Below are 21,967 nucleotides of genomic sequence, written 5' to 3' on the forward strand. Positions count from 1 at the left end.
ACTCTGATGATGTAGCTCAAAGCTGTTAAGTGGCCTGTCGTTCAGACCTGATGGTCTAACCTATCCTATGTTGTGTCACAGTAGCATCACACAACAGAGCTAGGTCAGTACATTCTTTTAACTGCTAGGCTGCCCTCAATAGTTCGTAATCCCCCCCACAGCAACTACTACTCCCTTCCACCACACCCATTCTGCCCACGAGTCTCAGCTCTATTTGACGGGCCTACTCTGACAGCTGCTCCCACCGACCCTCGCCCACATTCCACTGAGCAGGAGGGATTTAAAAGGGTGCAAAATACCTCCCCCTACATATCTGTACACCCCACCTGCCCTGTCCATGTCCATGTCAATGTGATTTACAGAAGTCACAAGGTAGCTTAAAGCAGCACGTGGAGTGTGCCTTCAGTATTTCAGTGTGTGTGTTTGTGTGAGTGTTTTTTGATAGCAATTATTTATACACTGGTCTGTTATTGGTTGGCAGACAGGAATTAGCATCCTCCCATTTATAGCAGTAATTGTTGTCATGGGCACCATGGGTTTTGTTTCGTGCACCAAAACAAAACAAAGCCATGTTCATTGCTGTGATTTAACAACTTCTCTCTCTCTCTGTCTCTTTATCTCTCTCTCTCTCTGTAGCACACACACGCACACACACACACACACACACACACACACACACACACACACACACACACACACACACACACACACACACACACACACACACACACACACACACACACACACAGAGGACCCTCCCTGCAACAGGAGAGCCCTGCCCTTCATAGTGTCTGTGAGGGGTCAGATGATCACATTTGAGCCCTTATCAAGGGCCCAAAAATGCAAGTGACATTCTCCTAAATGCCCTTGTGTTTCTGATACACAACATCTACATGCTTTATTGACCTTACATTTAAAGCTTGCGCATACACATAATACTGAACTTAATTTTCTTGTCAATTGGCCAATTTCACTAATTTAAACAAACTGTTTCTGACATGCTTATATGCATGCATAAGCTTAAAGACACACACACACACACACACACACACACACACACACACACACACACACACACACACACACACACACACACACACACACACACACACACACACACACACACACGCATTCTTACAAGTCCAGTGCTTGAATCCCTCCCCTAGTGTGTTGTTCATGGAATCTGGATCTGATTACCTGTTGTCTAATATACTGTCAAACAACTGTTTTAATGTTATCATGGTCACTCTTGGTTCTTGATCTGCTGTCAAGGCTTGATTTAAAACAGTTGAAGTTAATGTTACTCTGGTGAAGCTGAATGAGTGTTCTTATTTCTGTTTTTTTCATGATAACCAGATGAATATTTGGTGTTGATGGCAGCTCAGGGGTGGTTTCTCCCCACAGTGTTATGAGCATCCTGATAGTGGTAATAACATTTCCCCCAGATTTTATGGCATTTTAACCTTAATGATATATCAAGGAGATACCAATTTCCACAACAACGTTAGTAATGGGAGGCCTAGATGATGATTCTAAAGTATCATATTAACAGCGATGAGCATCAGAATTGCTCTCAAGCAAATGAGTGGATCAGAGTCATGTGGAAACGCACTCTATACAATTACTGAACCATTATCTATAAAAGTACTGTCAGCAAAGTTGGGGCTTAGAGCTACAACATTAATTATATAAATCTTAAATGTAACAATCAATTAATATGCTATGACTTTAGAATATGGAACCTCATGTGTTTGTATCAAAGTAGTAAATCAGAATAGATCAATAGTAATATCATGTCTGGACTTTAGTAAAACTCAAAGAAAGTGGGATACGCTGGAACGCCATACAGGATTCATGTGTGTTGCCCTTGGCGTTGTGTGCATTGCTCACTTATGCGTCAGATCCTAGAAAACAGCGACAGGGTGGCCAGGGCCAGAGGAGGATGCCAAGAGAAGAGAGCTGTCCAAGTTAGGGACACAGAGAGAGAGAAAAATAGATACTTTCCCTGTCTGCCAAGTCCGAAGTTAAACTACTGCAGTGAGTGAGTGAGTTAAATAAAAAGCCTTCCTGACTGATAAATCTAACTCGCTGTTTCAAGCCAGCGAAAGGTTGTGAATATTTCAAACATGTTTATTATATAATATCTATTGTTTTTGTAAATCGTCTGTATGTGTGAGAGTTTTTGTTCCATACAACTCTGTCATTCCTGTGTGTGCATGTGTGTGTGAGCTGTTTCATTTCCATGTCCTCACAATTAAAGGCCAAGCTTCTTCTCTAATCTACCCTAATGTTAATCCTTGGTGAGTGATATTACTCTTTAATCTGCACGCATTTACATTATTTCCTCTTTTTTCTCTACCGTCATCCCCTCTGACCTATTGGCCTATGAAACAAAACCAAATAAACGTGGCCATTTTTGTGTGATTATAAAAAAAGGTCAAAGGTCATAGGGTTGTAAATATCAATATGCGTTTGACGAAGCTCAACGGTTCCACTCCTGCCAGAAAGCACTACATAATGCCGGGGATCACTGTGTTGGGCTGGACGTCCATTAGCTAAATGAAGCTTTCACTTACAGCTCAGAGGGAAAGGAGATTTAGATCAGTCTGTGTGATGGAGTGTGTGTGTGACAGAGTGTGTGTGTGTGTGTGTGTGTGTGTGTGTGTGTGTGTGTGTGTGTGTGTGTGTGTGTGTGTGTGTGTGTGTGTGTGTGTGTGTGTGTGTGTGTGTGTGTGTGTGTGTGTGTGTGTGTGTGTGTGTGTGTGTGTGTGTGTGTGTGTCTTTTGTGGGTTTTACTTGTCTCTCCGTTGGAATACATAATGGTAAAATGTGATTGAAACCCTATAATAAGATTACATCATTCTTGCTGTGTCAGGGAGTCAGAACTGACGGCTGGAGCCAAACTTCGACCCTCTGCGAGCTTTACTGCTGCACAGAGCGTCTAGTCTCACATTTTAAGTTGTTTGATCTTGCGCCTGTTGGAACCACAGTGAAAATTGACTGAGGGACGGCATAATATTATTTATGATCTACTGAAGAAATGACATTAGAGGCATCCGCATTGCTATCTCAATAACCTGACGAAAAACTCTCAGAGGGAATATGACAAGCGCCCGCTGCTCAGTATGACCACACCCATCACCGGATGATATGTGGGGGACGGGATGTTGATGATGATGATGATGATGATGATGATGATGATGATGATGATGAGGATGATTTTCACAACAATTTCAAAACATTTACTTTTACATTTAATTGCTCTGGTAGGATATAATTTTTGTTCTTCTAATTTGATTATTTGCTGCTTCTCGCTGTTATTTATAATCATACATTTTAAAAAAGTTTGGTTTTTGGGAGTTTTAAAATGTATCCATATATCTATTACAAACTTAACCAGACATTCACTTAGGTACTTTGACCTCAGAGGAATGCCCTCTTCTTTTTCTCTTTTAAAGGTTGACATTTTTAGCAGCTTCTTAATATGAGTATCCGTGTGTGTGTGTGTGTGTGTGTGTGTGTGTGTGTGTGTGTGTGTGTGTGTGTGTGTGTGTGTGTGTGTGTGTGTGTGTGTGTGTGTGTGTGTGTGTGTGTGTGTGTGTGTGTGTGTGTGTGTGTGTGGTGTCAAACATATCCTCTATGACTATGCAGAAACCTGACACCCATTTGGTTGTTTGGCATTTGGCAACTCAGAGAGAGATAGAATGTGTCTGAGCATATGAGTGTGTGCGTAGTTTGGGTGTGTGCATGTGTTGTACGTGTGCAAAGAGGAGGAAGGAGGCAATGGTAGTGGTTTAAGCAACATAACAGCTCCTCTTTCACATCAGTGCCAGGAAGAGCTTTCAGAGTCAGGAGCCATAGTTTTTCTCTGTTACCCATCTAGTAATCTACTGATAGAGCCTGCCGTGGAGAAGAAGGCAGACAGAGCCAGAAGCTTGGATTCAAACCAGGGGGGAAGAGGACCGCTGTTGATGGTCAAAGCTCCATCACTTCAAAAACAATCCAGCTTAAAGCCCCATTAAGCAGGCGATACATAGAAAACAGTGAAGAAAGACTTACGAAGGGAACAGAAAGGAAAGAAAGACACAAAGAAATTTCTTCGACGAAAGGAAACCTGAAGGATAAAAAACGATCGGTTTAAAAGCCTCTCTTAGTTTCGGAGAGACACAGCGCAGAATGGAAGAAGATGAGGATGAGGTGAATCATCTTCTGAGTGTTTTCACATGTCTTTCTCAGAAAAATATGTTTAAGCCTGTGTGTTGTATGTATTGATACGTTTTGAAGATGAGATTGTGTGTCAGTGTGAACATGTTTTACTCTATTCTCCTGCTCTGCTGCTCCTATCTTGTAGCTCTGGTTGATGAATCAGAGGCCTTGAATGTGATGCTCACATCGAACCTGCATGAGGGAAAAATTTGCCATGTTTTTAAGTGATACAGAACAGAAATATTGACACAGTAATACAATTATCAAGCACAAGACAGAAACGTGACATTACACTGTAGGCTTCACAAAGTATGCAGATTTGTAATGCAATTCCATGAGCACCACTCCGTTATTCACTATCATTCATTGACAGGTGTTTTCTTGAAGTCCTATGTTAATTTTTTCCCCCCCTAGAATGGTCTCAACGCACTACATCTGGCGGCAAAGGAAGGACACAAGGATTTAGTTGAGGAACTGTTGGAAAGAGGAGCACCTGTTGACTCTCCCACCAAGGTACATGCACAAAATATGACTATGTTAGTTGATAGTTGTTGTATCCTACCGGCTTCCTACATGTAGATAAAAATATATCACAGTTTGATCTTCAGCCTGACATGGGTGACGACGCGGAAAAAAGAAAGGGGAGAGGTGGGGGGAGAAAGTGATAGCTGACAGAAAGAGAAAGAAGGAGTTGATGGATAGGACATGTACCCCATGGATGTAAGTAATATGTAGTGGTATCAGTTGTAAAGTACTAAGTCAATTACTGCCTCTCTCTTGAACTCTGAAAACTAAATGGCAGCAGTGGTGTTGGACCTAAGGGTGATTTATGAGGAAGAAAGTCTCGTGTTTGTAATTTATATATTCCCAATAACAGCTCCTCCAACTAGTCTAACATGAATTTTATTTCTGGATTCCTTCTTTACATTTATTTTAATTTCACACTTGTTGTAACACATAATAACAATAATCATACCACAGTATAGATCATTTTGTATGTTACTTGACCATATAACTCCAAATAAAATGCTTTGTAATGTGTTGTGATTGTTGTTATAAAGAATTATGAATATTCATATGTGCTTATAAATACAAGCATGAAATGTGCATTTACCTATAACAATGTAATGCAATATAGACGTGGGCATCATAGTAAGTGTAACTCAGCTTTAAAATCTGATGTATTAAGTGTTAAGCTCTGAAAGAAGTAGCATTATTCAATATTCCACATTTATGGGAAGGATGCACAAGGATAATTGTGATGGTAAGCTTCTTGGCAAGCTCTTCCTCATGTGACTCTCTGGAGGTCTAATGTGTCAGTGATTTCACAGCTAGCAACAGTAAACAGCCGCCAAACGATCATCCTCCTTTCAATGACCTTGGATCGAAATTAATTTAGCCTTTGATAATATTAACAGAGCTAAGGTCAAGTCATTGGAATATTTAGAATGTGAATAATTAGTTTTTTAAGGGCGGAATATTAATAGAGGTGACAATCTCAAATGTGTACTACATCACTTTAAAGTAGCTGTAATCTTTGAAGTGTCTATGCCCACACAGGATGCACACTTGGCTGGTGGCTATTACCCTTTTTTTTCTCTGCAGAAAGGAAACACTGCCCTGCATATCGCTGCATTGGCCGGACAAAAAGAAGTAGTCAGACTACTGGTGAAGAGAGGAGCAGATGTCAACTCTCAGTCACAGGTGAGAAGCTTTCTAATGATCAAAAGCTGTGAGGGAAAGTGTGTTTCACCAATACCATGAATATGATCTTACATTACTACATTTATGTGCATGTATGGACTGTATGCATTTGCCTCTACAGAATGGATTCACTCCACTCTACATGGCAGCCCAGGAGAATCACTTGGAGGTGGTGCGGTACATGTTGGAAAATGAAGGGAACCAAAGCATTGCAACTGAGGTAAATGAATGGCCCTATTTCCCTTTTCTTCTATTGAAATTCATTGCATTAACCGTTCTTGATTAGTCTTGTCTTCTCCTCCAGGATGGTTTCACTCCACTGGCCATCGCTCTCCAGCAGGGCCACAACTCTGTGGTCTCCCTGTTGTTGGAGCATGACACCAAGGGTAAGGTCCGTCTCCCTGCCCTGCATATAGCAGCCCGCAAAGACGACACAAAGTCTGCCGCACTGCTGCTGCAGAACGACCACAACGCCGACGTCCAATCTAAGGTGAGGAAAAACGACGAGGAAGAATCTAATGGAGGAAGAAGGAGGGTCTATGTGAAATGTCAGAACAGAACATAAATCCGTCTCCGATTACAAAATAAGAGAGGGAAGAAGGACTAGAAAGAAAAATGGTTTAATAATTCATCTGACTTTTATAACTGAATTTGATTATATTAATGTACAGAGCCTCTCTCAGAATGGTTTGTTGGTACACAAATGTGCCTTTTTGTTTTCTTTGTGTGTGTTGAATTTACCCTGTGTTTTTTGTGATAAGCCCCCTTTCCTAACAACCATACATCCTATTCCTATCCTTTCTCAATGCGTCCTAACCAGATGATGGTCAATAGAACCACAGAGGTATACAGATTCCTCAAATCCCTTTCAGCTTTTTTTGTTTTCATCTTTTCCTCATACAACTAGGACCTGTGCACCATTATTATGAATGCATGCAGCTGTACTTCACATTCCTGCATGGCTGAAACAAAAGGCATTGTGTTGTATAATAGATTCCAAGGAATGTTAGTTTATTACATTTTAATGACAGATTATTTATTTCTTAAAAATGTATTAGCTCTTAATAATTTGAAACACTTTTGTAATCATGTATCCCTTTTTATTTACTGCTTTATCTCTGTATAGCGTTCAGCATGTGTACTTTATAGCACGTTGATAGCATTGTTATTCCTGTCTGAAACACGTTACTGATTTTTAAGTTAACTCTGTTTTTTAAATTGCATCATGTCTATCAGAATGGGAAGGTAAGGAGTGACAACACCTGCAACTGTGCACAGTTGATATTTATATATATGGCTTATATATAAATGTCCATTTGTCCGTGCAAGCAGATACACATAGCGCATAGTTGAATGGTGTATTTAAGCTTTGATTTTTAATGTCTTTACGTTGGAACCTTGGTTTCCCAAACAATCTAAGTGCTTTGATTTCTTCACCATTTCCTTTTTTCAGCAAGCATGGTTGATTTACAGGGTTTTTGCATGCATTATGTATGGACTGAGCTATTTTCAGGCATGCCAGTTTTGTATACTTCTTCTTCTTCTTACAGCAATGTGTGTAGTTCTTTTTCAGCATGCTACCTTATTGTAATACTGCTCAAATCAGATTATTTTTAGAAAAATCTGATCATTCTTGCTTTCAGATTTTTCTTGCTTTCTTAAAATCACTTTCTTTCTTTTATACTTTCTTTCTTGCTCTGATTTATTCTTTCTTTCTCTTTTCTTATTTAAAACTTTGCTTTTGCTACTTTTTTTTACATTTTCTCAACGACTGTTTCTTTTCCCTCTCACTCTGTCCTCCTTTCCTCTCTCCTTGTCTGTCTCAAACAGAGCGGGTTTACCCCTCTGCACATCGCGGCTCATTATGGTAACGTGAATGTCTCCACCCTGTTGCTGAACAGAGGAGCTGCTGTGGACTTCACAGCCAGGGTATCTCCCCATTTGCACTTTCTGTTCTGCTGTCTATTAAACTTGACGTTCGTGTTTTTCTTTGAGGCTTGCAGAGCATAATGTTTATAGTCTAACATAAGTCATATAATGCTCCCTTTTAATCTTGAATGCTTTTTTAACTGCATTTTTCCTTAGCCTGTCAAAGATTGCATTTGTTTTTGCCTGTTGCCAGCTGCATTGATTTCTTGAAATTGGCTCATGAAGTTAGTTTAACTTCCTTTAGATGCAGTTGGTTAATATGTGATGTAACTGACTACTATTAACCTCAACTCAGAAACAGACAATTGAATTGGATATAAATGATACTTCACTATGTGAATTTAATATTTATTCAGCTAAAGTTAACTTTCTTTTTTTACCTGCCTTGTCAGAATGGAATAACACCTCTCCATGTGGCCTCCAAGAGGGGCAACACCAACATGGTGGCCCTGCTGTTGGACCGTGGGAGTCAGATAGATGCCAAAACCAGGGTGAGACTGGACACCAGCTTTTATTAAATGTTCTTATTTCTGCAGCCCCTTCCTAGTTGCTCCTTAAACATTTGTCAATTGCCTCTCTTTTTGTTAAAACACACAAACTGCATTAATTATTTGAGACCTTGCCTTCGCGAATTTCTCACAGGATGGGCTGACCCCCCTGCACTGTGCAGCCAGGAGTGGACATGACCCAGCAGTAGAAATTTTGCTGGAGAGAGGAGCTCCCATCTTAGCCAGAACCAAGGTACTTTATGGCCGGACAATTAATCGTTCAGCATGACCCATAATATGAAAGTGTAATTTTTCAATTAGAGTATTTCAATTGAAAACCTTCTCCTGTTTTTGTTCAAGTTTACTGCTTTTTCTGATCTTTTGCATCTACTACCTTTGTGCTCACACAGAACGGACTGTCCCCACTACACATGTCAGCCCAGGGAGACCACTTGGAGTGTGTTAAACTCCTGCTACAGTACAAGGCACCTGTTGATGATGTCACACTGGACTACCTAACAGCGTTGCATGTTGCAGCTCACTGCGGCCACTACAGAGTCACCAAACTTCTGTTGGACAAGAAAGCAAATCCCAATATTCGAGCACTGGTAGGGATTAACAGGAAATAACAACTGTGCATATACAGTACAAAACTAGTGAAAAGATTTTTACTGTCAATTATGAGATTATTCTCCGATATACAGATATTACTATGTTATAACTTACAATGTAAATGGCCCTGAGGAGAGCCAAATTACCTGCAGGAATCAAATATAATGAAACTAAATGTCCAACTCCTCATTTCTCTTTTGCTCTGTCTACCAGAATGGTTTCACTCCTCTCCACATTGCTTGTAAGAAGAACAGGGTGAAGGTGATGGAACTGTTGGTCAAATATGGAGCCTCCATTCAGGCCATTACTGAGGTGAGATACTTTTTAGGATTTTTTCAAAATAGCAGCTTTAAATACAGAACACATTTTCTGTATGCTCATCTTCCTGCCATATCACTGTCTCTCTCTTTCTCTAGTCTGGACTGACTCCCATCCATGTAGCTGCTTTCATGGGCCACCTCAACATTGTTTTACTTCTACTTCAGAATGGGGCATCTCCTGACGTCCGTAACATTGTGAGTTCTGAAAAATAGTGTGTTCAACTGTCTGTAATCAGTAGTCAAAAATAGATATAGCATAATATAAATAGTTTATTCAGTGGGGGTTTCAGTCGGCAAAGCATCTCATACAGTAAATATACTGTCTGTGCAAATCAGCGTGGCGAGACAGCTCTCCACATGGCAGCGCGAGCAGGTCAGATGGAAGTGGTTCGCTGTTTGCTGAGGAATGGAGCGTTGGTGGATGCCATAGCAAGGGTGAGTCAGCTTTGGAACCATCAGAGTTAATCCCTGTTTCTACTGTATCCGTCTATCATGTGTAAGCAATATTTCTTCCACTGAGTTGCATTCAGTACATATACTCATGGGTCATGTCGCCTGCCTCAACTCTGGATGATGTGTGTTTATCTTTTCTAAAACAATTGTCTCTACCTTTCTCTGTGCCTTTTCATCCATCATATACAGGAGAACCAGACTCCCCTCCACATATCGTCCCGTTTGGGGAAAACTGACATTGTCCAGCTTCTGCTGCAGCACATGGCTCATCCAGATGCTGCCACCACCAACGGCTACACTCCCCTCCATATTTCAGCCAGGGAGGGCCAGGAGGAGACAGCTGCCGTGCTTCTGGAGGCAGGAGCCTCACATTCACTGGGCACAAAGGTGAGCAGAGGATCAAAGCTGATGCGCAAGTTTGACATCCACAGTTTGGACATGCAGTTTTAAAACTACCTTTCCCTTTTCCCTCAACAGAAAGGATTCACTCCGTTACATGTAGCAGCTAAGTATGGGAGCCTCGATGTAGCAAAACTTCTCCTTCAACGCAAAGCTCTCCCTGATGATGCTGGCAAGGTGAACCAAAGATCAGGATTAGTTGTCCATAATTATTTGAATAGAAAAAAAAGATTCAGATGCAAACACATGGTCTAAGAGGCCAAAGTTATTCATTTCAGTGAGACCGACACACTGCACCAACTATGAATTTATGTTTTCGAATAAGAAGAAAAGGAGTAGGGAGATGAAAAAGAATGAAATCATGAATATACACTGATCCATTTCACAAACATCAATCATTTAATCCAATTCTTTCTCCTACAGAATGGACTGACTCCTCTACATGTGTCAGCTCATTATGACAACCAAGATGTAGCTCTGCTGCTGCTGGAGAAAGGAGCATCACCTCACACTACTGCAAAGGTTAGACAAACGATTTTAAACAAGCATTATTTTGGACACCTTTCACAATATGTTAAACATTATCTTGTTGCCGTTTATATATATAGTTCATAGAGATGTGTTGTAATCCATGTAATTGATCACTTTGCTCTCTTTCCAGAACGGCTACACTCCTCTCCATATTGCTGCCAAAAAGAACCAGACAAAAATTGCTTTAGCACTGCTGCAGTATGAAGCAGAGACCAACGTTCTGACCAAGCAGGGAGTCAGCCCGCTACACCTGGCAGCCCAGGAAGGACATGCTGAGATGGCCAGCCTGCTGCTGGGCAAAGGAGCTCACGTCAACACAGCCAACAAGGTCACACAAACACAGACACACTTTGATACTTCTGTTAGACCCTCGTTTAGATTTTGATTAGACACTACATCTATTATGAAGGGTAGCCCCTTTTAGTTCTCATTTGTTCAGAGGACATATAATTATATGTCCTTAATGTTGCAACAATTCTTACGTATTTCAAGTTTTTCTGTATTGTTACACTAAGGCAACGCTTTGCCTTGTTGTTGTCACAGACCGGACTGACGTCTCTGCATCTCGCAGCCCAAGAAGACCGGGTCAGTGCAGCAGAAGTACTGGCCAAACACGATGCCAACTTGGATCAACAAACTAAGGTACAAAAACACACTCATGACTGTACACAGAAACACACGCAAAGGCATAAACAGACAAACACATGTCACTAATGATGTGGAGACAAGAATGAGAAGTTATGTTATGTTGTCATGTAATTCTCCAGGGACTTTTAAGTTGCATATTGAAAGTGCTTTCACCACTGATGCTGTGTGAATGTACTGCTTTTAAATGTGAATAGCCTCTCTACCAATTACAAATCACATATACACATGTAGCATATCTGCCACCTGCTGGCTTTGGGGAAGCATAGCAATCCTTAAGCATGCTGTATGTCTACATCATTCAGGGTGCTTTATATATACTGTATATGACCCTTTGTTGCAATACAAAGCTTCTCCACAAAAAAAACAAAGTAGATCAATTTGGATATAACATGTTTTTCTCTATACTACATCTCATCCTCTGTACTATCTCTCTACTATTTATTTAGCTTGGATATACCCCTCTGATAGTTGCTTGTCACTATGGAAATGCAAAGATGGTGAACTTCCTGTTACAACAAGGAGCCAGTGTCAACGCCAAAACCAAGGTACAATTCAAGTGTCAAACTTAAAATGAAGATGTGCCGATCAAATTGGAAAAAATAAGCACAAAGCATAACACAGTCAGTGTTTTTATTTAGTATTAACAGTGATTTTTCTCTTTATAGAATGGATACACACCTCTTCATCAGGCAGCACAACAAGGGAATACACACATTATCAACATGTTGCTACAACAAGGCGCCAAGCCCAATGCTACAACAGTGGTAAGAAAAAAAAAAAAGGATTTCATATCTTTTCATCAATTAGCAACATTTGTTAAAAGGTATCACTCTATTTATACTCTGATTAACACTATATTTGTCTTTCTGTTAGAACGGAAACACTGCTCTGACGATTGCCAGACGTCTGGGTTACATCTCTGTAGTGGACACACTAAAAGTCGTCACTGAGGAGGTCATCACTACCACAACGGTAAGCTTGTACTGCCTTTGAGACTACAGATCTGGAACCAGTCAATTCTTTTAGAAATATTCAAGAAAACCCAGCTAACCTTCCTCTGTTTCCTTGTTTTTCTGATTGTCAATTGGTATCGATCAGTCAGTCACAGAAAAACACAAGCTCAATGTTCCTGAGACAATGACGGAAATCCTTGATGTGTCTGATGAAGAAGGTGAGTTACTTTAAACAAAGAAACAATACGAATTAAAAAGTGCAAGAAAAAAGTGCTCTCTTACCCTGTGTTCCATAGCAACGAAGAGCTTTGCGTTGTAGGGGATGTTGTTTTCCAGCTGTAGGTTGTAGGGCTCTACGTTTCATAGCTTTCAGGCTGGAAGACCACCCATTATCTGAGATATCTGTAGAGCTGGAAGCTTTAACAACATTTTTGCCCTGCTCCTTTGGTTTGGTGTGGACTTTATCTGTTTGGTTTTTTTTGTCTTTGTGTGATCATTATGGTCGACATAAATGTACTTGTTGCTTAAACAATATATTCAAGGATTCTGCTCCAGCCTTTTACTCCAAATTCATTTTCCTCCTCTAGATAGTATGTACACTTAATAGCTGAGTTATGTTGGAATTTATTTCACTGATTTTACATGAAAAAAACGTTTTTGATGCCATGTTGGAAAGTAACTGCATGAAATGTGATGGGCTGGATATCATCCCAACAGCGACGCTGGCTATTCTCATGCAAGTATATTAGGTATTGTTTAGGTAATTAGGAAATCTTTTAAAAAGTAAATATAAGCAAGGATAAATTATCTCAACGTAAAAAATGTACTTAGTATGTTGCAAAGTTTCTTATAAGATGTCATCTCTAATTTAAATTGCGAATATTTGTTTTACCAGGTGAGGACACTATGACAGGTGATGGAGGAGAGTATCTGAGAGCGGAGGATCTCAGAGAGCTGGGTGATGACTCTCTGCCAGGACACTACCTGGACAGCTTCAGCGACATTAGTCACAACCTGGACAGGTACCTAACAACACATACATACTCACACTTAAAAACAATACTCAAATCTGAATAGATCCAGGTTATGACCCATCACTCCTACCGTCATCCACTGCTGTTGACCAACCTGCCAGGACGTGCATGTACATACTGTATACAACAAACAAAAACATTCAATTAAAAAATCCAACCTGGTTTTCCGACAGGCCGCAACTTACTCCCATTCACCAGAGTTTCCATCAGAGAGAGGGAGTTCTCATCGAAGACATGCTGACAAGCCACCAGGTAAGGGCAAAGCATACATAAAGTGTATTTTGTCATTGTGTTGTTTCAGATTTCTAAGATAACATTTCTTATGGTATCCTTAGTTTAGAGTTCTTGAAAATACTTTGTTTTTCGTTACTCCAAATGGCTGCTTATCTGTCTGCAGGTTTCAGCCCTATCCAGAGAGCACGATAAGGAGTCGTTCCGTCTGAGCTGGGGGGCTGAGCACCTTGATAATGTGGTGCTGTCCTCCAGTCTGCTACACTCTGGGTATGCGCACACACCAACATTCAGGAACTTCCCAGGTGTGAGTGACACCAAATATGTTTGTTTATTTTACATACATGCTTTCGTTCACTATCAGGAGTGTATCAATCACCTCTGAATCAATTTAATTTTTCCTCACATTTTTACGGTCCTTCACATCTGTGTGTTATACTCTGTTTTCATTCTTTTGTCTTTGCTCCTGTGTCTTTTTCCATCTCTGGTTAGGTTTTTTCTCACTTTACTTATTCTTTATTCTCTTTTTCTCTTTGTGTGTGTTGTTTGGTTCCCTCTGTGCACTCTCTTGTCTTGGTGTTGTTTGTGATTGTATGTGTATGTTTGTTGTTGTATTCTGCTTCTAGCCATTCTTCTCCGTGCCTAGACCATGACAACAGCAGGTGATACTTTTTATTCTTTAATTTGGCTACTCTTCCCTGGCCCTCCTTTTTTTCATTCACCTTTAAATGATAGTTTTATTCCCATCTTCTATGTGTGCATGATTTTTTAATGCATGTCTTTGCATTTCCAGGGTTCAGGTTTTGTTTTTCAATCAATCATTCAATCAAAAATATTGTATTAATCCCACAGGGAAATTACGTAATCTAGGTGATTTTCAAACCAAGTTTATTAGCCTTGATTCAGATTGGATTTCTTTAATCTCGATCACCCGAGAAATCGCTATTCCTAATATGCTTTGTATAGTTTTTGCCTAATAAGGCAGCATTTCATGTTGAGAATAACATTGCATAGTGGAGCGCTTATGACAGCTGGATATAATTTGATATGAATAAATAATAATAATATAAATAATAATGCTGATATTACTGTATTCTTATTGTCAACCAATCCAATGAAAGGTTTTAAGTCAGTAATGTCTTCTGATGCCCATACCCTGCCTGTCCCAAAACTCCAAGCCCATTTCTTCCTTGTCAGTTATTTCCTAAAGCAGCAAATGTTACTCAAACAGAAGAGTAACAACTTCTTGCAGTTTGACTATAAACTTGAATGTGTGTTACCATGTTTGATACAGAAACCTTTATTATAACTGTAAGCTCTTGTTTGCCTGAAGATATTATTATTATTTGCTCCTTGACAAATAAGATCCAAAAAGAATCTTATTCAATGCCCTCCTCTTTTTTCGCCTGGCTTGCAAATTCCTTTTAGAATGGAATAAAACTGCAAAGAGAAAAAGCAAAAATGAAATATTATCTGCTACGATGTACTTTTTGAAATGTAAGTACTGAATGGTGTCATGAAAAGTTTTCCTGGAATGTCAGTTGCTTTGACTGCATGGAGACCGGTAGTCAACAGATTTTGGATCTGTGCCTGAAGTATTGCATTGATAAACAACCAATCTTAAAAAATGTTTTCTTGCTGGATCCTTTTCTTCAGCTTCCTTGTCAGCTTCATGGTCGATGCCAGGGGCGGGGCCATGCGAGGTTGCCGTCACAATGGCCTTCGAATCATTGTGCCACCAAGAAAGTGTTCTGCACCCACGCGAGTGACATGCAGGCTGGTGAAGAGACACCGCCTGGCCTCTATGCCCCCAATGGTGGAGGGTGAGGGGCTGGCTGGTCGCATCATTGAAGTGGGGCCTACTGGAGCCCAGTTCTTGGGGTATGTTTGTTTGAATGTGTGAGTTAACATGTTTTGTGTTAGAGTTTGTATGAGACTACTTGCTTGTGTGAGTGTGTTGACACTCTTGTGTGGTGTGTTCATATTTTCTTCTTCATTCCCCCTCTGTGCTGCCTATGGATCAGTAAGCTCCACCTTCCCACAGCTCCGCCCCCTCTAAATGAGGGTGAGAGCTTGGTCAGCCGCATCCTGCAGCTGGGTCCTCCAGGAACCAAGTTCCTCGGGTAGGACCATGGTTAGGGGACACCCTACCATCCTGGAAATGGTCACATATTCACCCATATTTTTCCTCCGTGTCCACCTTTTTGAGTTTTCCATGATATTATCATTTTATGTCACCCAATTGTTTGAGTTTGCTGTTGCGTTATTCCAAATCCTTCCTCAGTGTATAGTACCAATCTCCAGGCTTGTTCCTACTTGGATTATTCTCCTTTTACGTCTTGTTGTGTTGACATATTTTTTAAATGACTTTTTATTTCATGAGAATGTTTTACCAGGCATGAAATGCACCTGATGTTTTTAAGTCCACTGTTTTATCTTTTTTTTTCTTTCTGTTGATAAAACTTTCTTTTTCTGTTACTTTTTTTGCATAAATCGACCTTAGCATGATATTATCTTTGATAAAGCCAACTCTGTCAAAATGTTACCACAAAGGTATGTTTAAGTCCCATTTGTGTTTGACTTTACCTTCACCCTTTAGACCTGTGATCGTGGAGATCCCCCATTTTGCAGCTCTGCGGGGAACAGAGAGAGAGCTAGTGATCCTTAGGAGTGAGACAGGGGAGAGCTGGAGGGAACACCACTGTGATTTTACTGAAGAGGAACTGAACCAAATACTAAATGGCATGGATGAAAGTAAGGGATCTTAAACTAGACTGTAATGCAAACCAAGGGTTGTTAATGGGGTTGATATCTTCTATTACAGCATTTATGATGTAAACAAATACATGAAATCCTCAAAACACAGAAACTTTAGGCCACACTATCATCACAGTAGAGTCATGAAGTAGGACAGCATCGTCATTTTGATTACATTGCTGGAATAATAATGGAAAACAAAAAGTAGAGGACGTAGTAAATGAAAGAGAAACTGAAATGAGCTTAAACATGATGTGTTATTCTCTATACCTCACATACTTATATTGACTGCTCATAGTTTATTTATACTAAATAATCCTAATCTTCACAGAACTTGATTCCCCTGAGGAACTTGAAAAGAAAAGAATCTGCCGTATCATCACCCGAGATTTCCCACAGTATTTTGCGGTGGTGTCACGGATAAAGCAGGACAGTCATTTGATTGGACCAGAGGGCGGGGTCCTCAGTAGCACTCTTGTGCCACAAGTCCAAGCTGTCTTCCCTGAAGGAGCACTCACCAAAAAGATCAGAGTCGGGCTTCAGGTATGTAAAGTGCATTTATTGACCAGACACCGATGTTTGAAGCTAAGGCATCCATTATAGTTACTTTTATAAATGTTTTACCCTCTCCTAGGCTCAACCCATTGATGTTGAGGTGGTGCGAAAGATTCTTGGTAACAAAGCCACTTTCAGCTCAATTGTGACATTGGAGCCACGAAGGAGAAAGTTCCACAAACCAATCACAATGACAATCCCTATTCCAAAGAGCTCCAATAGTGACGGCCAAAGCGGAGTATACAGTGGGGAGATCCCTACTTTACGTTTGCTTTGCAGCATTACAGGTATGTGTGGGGATTAATCCATCAACATCAGCAAACAATAACACGACACTGCGCATTATGAGCTCCCACCACTGTGGAAGGGTCATCAAAATACATATTCAAAATGTCCCTTCTGTGATGTATGTCTTCTAATACAATGTCATACAAGATTTCAATTTGTTTGCTCAATGCATGCTTGGACCAAGACATTTTATCCTAATTTGGTCTTTTCTTCAAATCTTCTGTAAATCAAATATGACAACAGCGTTAACATGTTGGGCAATAAATATGTGTCTTTGTTTCAGGTGGGACCACTCCTGCTCAATGGGAAGACATCACGGGCTCCACACCTCTCACCTTTGTTAACCAATGTGTGTCCTTCACCACAAATGTGTCAGCGAGGTAAACTCTTCTTACGTTTTTAATGTGGAGGTCAAGTGTCCTTTACACTAAAAACTTTGAGGTTTCTTGTAACCAACTTTATATTAAATGATCCAGTCATCTTCACAAGATACAAACATACAGATACAAATTATTCAAATGTAAATACAGCTCTAAGTGGAAAGAGCCAGGCAAGTTGAACTTGCATTTCAAGTCTTGGAACGACATCTAGTTTTTGTTGTTAATTACATCAGAAAGATAATGTACTCCACAGGTTTTGATCTGATGTACTCCACAGGTTTTTTGTAAGTGATTTGATCAAATGTGTACCTCATGTTCCTAGGTTCTGGCTAATAGACTGCAGACAGATCCAGGAGTCTGTTAGCTTTGGCTCACAGCTGTACAGAGAGATCATCTGTGTTCCATACATGGCAAAGTTTGTCATTTTTGCTAAGACACTGGACCCTATCGAGGCCCGCCTGCGCTGTTTCTGCATGACAGACGACAAAATGGACAAGACCCTTGAGCAGCAAGAGAACTTCACTGAAGTTGCCCGTAGCCGAGATGTTGAGGTGCAGTATGATGATGTAGAACTAAGACAAAAAGGGGAAACGTTTGGGGAAATTGTTAAACTTAGTGAGATGAGATGAGAGAGATGCTGAAATAATCCAAGGAACCCGCATGTCAGAGGTATATTGTAAATGGTTTACTTGTATCAATGACACAGCTCTCATATCCTACCACAGGTGCTAGAGGGAAAACCCATATTTGCTGACTGCTTTGGAAACCTGGTGCCTCTTACCAAGAGTGGACAACACCATGTGTTCAGCTTCTTCGCTTTCAAAGAAAACAGACTGGCCCTTTTCATCAAAGTATGACTCCACATTGGATTAACATGTTTGAAATGTCTACTACTATACACAAACATTTGGAGATAAAATATATATACTGTATTTATGAAAATGTATGCATGTATGTTTGTAATTGACTACATTCTTGTTTAATCAATGGACAGATCAGGGACACTGCTCAGGAGCCATGCGGTCGCTTGTCCTTCACCAAGGAACCGCGCACATATCGTACTCTTAACCACACTGCTATCTGCAACCTTAACATCACTCTCCCAACATACTCAAAGGTTGGTTTGAATAATTCACAGTTTGAATTTAAATAAAAAGACTTAAGTTATTTTTTGTTGCAGTAACTCCATTGTCTGCTTCCTCCCTGTTTTATTCTTCACTTCAGGAGTCTGATTCCGACCAAGATGCGGATGACGAGGTAAATAGCGTTTAGTTGATACTGTTCTACAACAAAAAAACAATAATATGATGAAAAGGTCTTAGCTAACTACACCTTCTTTTTCACTTTTTTGCAGAGTGAAAGGAGTGATAAAAAATGTAAGCTGGACTTTGTTGTTTTGTGTTTGTCTTAGAGTGTTTAAACATCTTTAGAATTGTGTGGTGTTAATTACAAAAATATTTCAGATTAAGGTTTATGCATCTGACACATTTTACAGTCTATTTTTTAATGGCTGGTTTTCATACCGAGGGTTCCAGTATATGTTTTATACATAAATCAATATTGTGTATTTATTTTTCCAGTTTCAAACAATATTAATTGGAATCTTGTCACATGCTTAAGACAACAAAGTGTTTGTTTAGAAATAAGAACTTCTGTATGTGCTTAGAGATGATTGTCAATGTTAATTTCCATTTTCAATTAACCCTGCTGTCCTATTTTGCTCTACTAACACTCTGATTAGTAACATGTATGTTACTGACAGCTATGCTATGGCTGATGTACTCTGCATTCCCCTCACTCCAAACCCCACTGACTTTTCCTACCCATTAACATTTATTGTTTGATTTTATGTTTTTATTAATCATAAGTTAAGGTCAAAACAATACTATTTTTGCTCAAATCCCATCAATTTGCTTCAAAACTCTAGTGAAAGAAGCTCATATAATATAACTGAATATGTTTGGTGTTAATATTCTAAAAGTATTATTTTGACCAAATATTACTTAATGATTTTAAGGTGTGTTTTGTTTTGGTTTTTTTTGTGATTTTTTGTGTTATTATCACAATTTCCTTATTATCTTGGCCATTTCATTCTTTTTTTCTTTCAATGTCACGATTCTCTTTTAGCAACGTGTTGTTTTCATTCATTTTTTGGGTATTACTTTAATCAAATTCAAAATAACATTGTTCATAAAACAAAGAAACTATAACTTACACATTTTTATCTTGACATGATATTAGATTTTACAGAAATATTAATAAATATGCCATAAAGTAAGTGATACATCACTTTACATTACTTACAAAAACATGCACAGATCCAGCTACAGTATTATTAATAAATACTCACTTCAGACCTTCTCTTAAAATGCTATTATGATCAGTATTATGAGTTAATCATGTTATTCTATGTTTTTAAGCTTTGATTTGTAGGCAGACATGATTCTTCATGTCAGTTACAATCTTGAGAAGTTTTGTTTGTCTGTTACCCTTTCTTCCATTTCCTTTGCTGTATCTTTAGATGTCCCTGTGGTTCTTTTTGTTTTCTTTTTGTTACTTCCTGAATATGTAGTCAAACAAATTTAGTATATATTATTCTCTGCCATTTTCTACCTGCCTATTTTTTACTCCTCCTGGCTTTGCTTATGCTGTTGCTGCTCTTCTCTTCTTCAAAGTCATCTGGACACCTTTGTCATCTTCTTTTTGACCTTTTTTTTTTAGACTTCCGTTTCCTCTGCCCTGTCATTTCTCTCTTTACTTTGTGAACTGAAGATGGATTTTTGATGGAATTGTCTTGATCACAATTTTCTGATGTCTCTCTTTCCCACTTCATTTGTCCCTTATGTTCTTTACCCTTTTTGGTCATGGAACTTTTAAACTGAAGATGATGAGTCTGAATCAACTGAGACATTCTCCCTGAGAACTAACCAACCTCTTGACCCTGCAACCCTTGCAAGCCCAGACCTTCTCTCGGAAATATCGGAAATCAAAATGTCTGCTAATTTGACTGCAGAGCAAATGGAGCACTTGGTGTATGAGGAGAGAGCTGGAGCTAGAGGGTTGGAGGAAAAAGAGCCTTTTTCTATTTTGTCCGAAGAGAAGCTGGAAAAGGTTGGAGGGATTCAAAAAGGTGGCCTTAACGATAGTAGACATGAAGTTCAACAAGATAATGCTCAAAAAGAGAAAAGGGGTTCAATCAGTGGGACTAAGACTGTTCAAATGAAGTATCCCCCTGATGTGGAACCACTCTTACAGGAGGTTTGCATTGACGGGAAGACAAGTAGGACTGCCACAGAGGTCAGAGACATGACAGCTTTGGTCTCAAGCCTCAGCATCGACATGGACCAGTACATGGAACAGAGACCTGTAGTGACATTTAGTTCTCAAGAAGATCTTGTCGGAGATAGATTTGAACAGGTTATTAAAGACCGTGATGGCAAACGGCGGCCTCCAGATATCAAGAAACCTATAAGAAGAAACTTAGAGACAGACAGCGTTCTGGATGCAGCAGCTCTGAGGGTGAGATGGAAAGGATGAGCTCTGATGAGTCTTTAGATGGCGACGTTATTCTTAAGGAGAGTGCCCTTGTATCCACCACAGTTATGGATCCTCCAGCTTCTCCTTTAGTGGTTGAGACATCTATAGGATCAATACAGGACAGAGTTAAAGCTTTACAGAAAAGATCTGGAGATGAGAAAGTGCAACAAAATTCTCAGGAACCAATTCCTCTGGCAACATCTCCAATTGACACAACAAAGAAAAAGGCAGACGTGCCGGAACTTCCGAAAGTTCCAATGTCCCCTAAATCGCCTAGATCTCAGACAGAGAGATTACAGGAGACAATGTCTGTCAAGGAACTGATGAGCGCATTTCAGACTGGACAGGACCCTTCAAAAAATAAAGCTGGCCTTTTTGAGCATAAAGTAATGGCCTCTTCTTGCATTTCAACATTGATATCTGAATCTGAAGATTTGGATCAGATACAGAGGACAGAAGAAATACCAATGGAGGAGCCAAAATCACAAACCAAAACTCAAATCCTCACAACTTCCCAAGAGACAGATGATGAACCTGTAAGCCTACTAAGAGACAACTCTAATGAAAATGTGATTTCTGATAGTGCTTGTTATGAAAAGACTGTACATTTTTCTGATACAATTCAATGTGAAGATTCAAGCCTTAGCCCGAAGAGAGACGCACAAGAGCTGTCAAAGGAGGAGACCATGTCTGTGAAGGAGGTGATGAAAACATTCCAGACTGGGAGTGATTCCTCAATGACTAAAGTAGGGCTACTTGAACACAAAGTTGAGGCTTCTTGCATTTCAACATCAATGTCTGAATCAGAAGATTCTGTAGGGATATGCACAACTGAACAAGGTGCTACACAGGAGCCAAAATCACAATTCCAAACTAAGATCCTCTCCATCTTCGATCCCCAGAGTGAGGTCAAGAAGTGTGAAACTGGCCTGGACGATATAC

The 21,967-nt window shown here is 39.8% G+C and overlaps 1 protein-coding gene across 1 annotated transcript in view; it reads left to right on the forward strand.

Annotated features, from left to right (window-relative positions):
- ank2a (ankyrin 2a, neuronal) overlaps positions 1 to 21,967 on the forward strand; it is a 60,014-nt gene that overhangs the window by 14,866 nt on the left and 23,181 nt on the right. The window contains exons 3-36 of the mRNA XM_063883722.1: positions 4,621 to 4,719; positions 5,812 to 5,910; positions 6,032 to 6,130; positions 6,215 to 6,400; positions 7,741 to 7,839; positions 8,232 to 8,330; positions 8,482 to 8,580; positions 8,738 to 8,935; positions 9,153 to 9,251; positions 9,356 to 9,454; positions 9,596 to 9,694; positions 9,902 to 10,099; positions 10,190 to 10,288; positions 10,535 to 10,633; positions 10,773 to 10,970; positions 11,186 to 11,284; positions 11,737 to 11,835; positions 11,956 to 12,054; positions 12,164 to 12,262; positions 12,389 to 12,461; positions 13,139 to 13,265; positions 13,451 to 13,529; positions 13,675 to 13,778; positions 15,165 to 15,389; positions 15,533 to 15,631; positions 16,108 to 16,262; positions 16,597 to 16,808; positions 16,900 to 17,107; positions 17,392 to 17,488; positions 17,811 to 18,039; positions 18,214 to 18,339; positions 18,483 to 18,605; positions 18,713 to 18,745; positions 18,843 to 18,864. Coding sequence (XP_063739792.1) covers positions 4,621 to 4,719; positions 5,812 to 5,910; positions 6,032 to 6,130; positions 6,215 to 6,400; positions 7,741 to 7,839; positions 8,232 to 8,330; positions 8,482 to 8,580; positions 8,738 to 8,935; positions 9,153 to 9,251; positions 9,356 to 9,454; positions 9,596 to 9,694; positions 9,902 to 10,099; positions 10,190 to 10,288; positions 10,535 to 10,633; positions 10,773 to 10,970; positions 11,186 to 11,284; positions 11,737 to 11,835; positions 11,956 to 12,054; positions 12,164 to 12,262; positions 12,389 to 12,461; positions 13,139 to 13,265; positions 13,451 to 13,529; positions 13,675 to 13,778; positions 15,165 to 15,389; positions 15,533 to 15,631; positions 16,108 to 16,262; positions 16,597 to 16,808; positions 16,900 to 17,107; positions 17,392 to 17,488; positions 17,811 to 18,039; positions 18,214 to 18,339; positions 18,483 to 18,605; positions 18,713 to 18,745; positions 18,843 to 18,864 — 4,177 coding nt within the window. The remainder of the gene's footprint in view (positions 1 to 4,620; positions 4,720 to 5,811; positions 5,911 to 6,031; positions 6,131 to 6,214; positions 6,401 to 7,740; positions 7,840 to 8,231; positions 8,331 to 8,481; positions 8,581 to 8,737; positions 8,936 to 9,152; positions 9,252 to 9,355; positions 9,455 to 9,595; positions 9,695 to 9,901; positions 10,100 to 10,189; positions 10,289 to 10,534; positions 10,634 to 10,772; positions 10,971 to 11,185; positions 11,285 to 11,736; positions 11,836 to 11,955; positions 12,055 to 12,163; positions 12,263 to 12,388; positions 12,462 to 13,138; positions 13,266 to 13,450; positions 13,530 to 13,674; positions 13,779 to 15,164; positions 15,390 to 15,532; positions 15,632 to 16,107; positions 16,263 to 16,596; positions 16,809 to 16,899; positions 17,108 to 17,391; positions 17,489 to 17,810; positions 18,040 to 18,213; positions 18,340 to 18,482; positions 18,606 to 18,712; positions 18,746 to 18,842; positions 18,865 to 21,967) is intronic.

This window comes from Eleginops maclovinus, chromosome 5 (assembly GCF_036324505.1).
Source record: "Eleginops maclovinus isolate JMC-PN-2008 ecotype Puerto Natales chromosome 5, JC_Emac_rtc_rv5, whole genome shotgun sequence".
Taxonomy (NCBI): domain Eukaryota; kingdom Metazoa; phylum Chordata; class Actinopteri; order Perciformes; family Eleginopidae; genus Eleginops; species Eleginops maclovinus.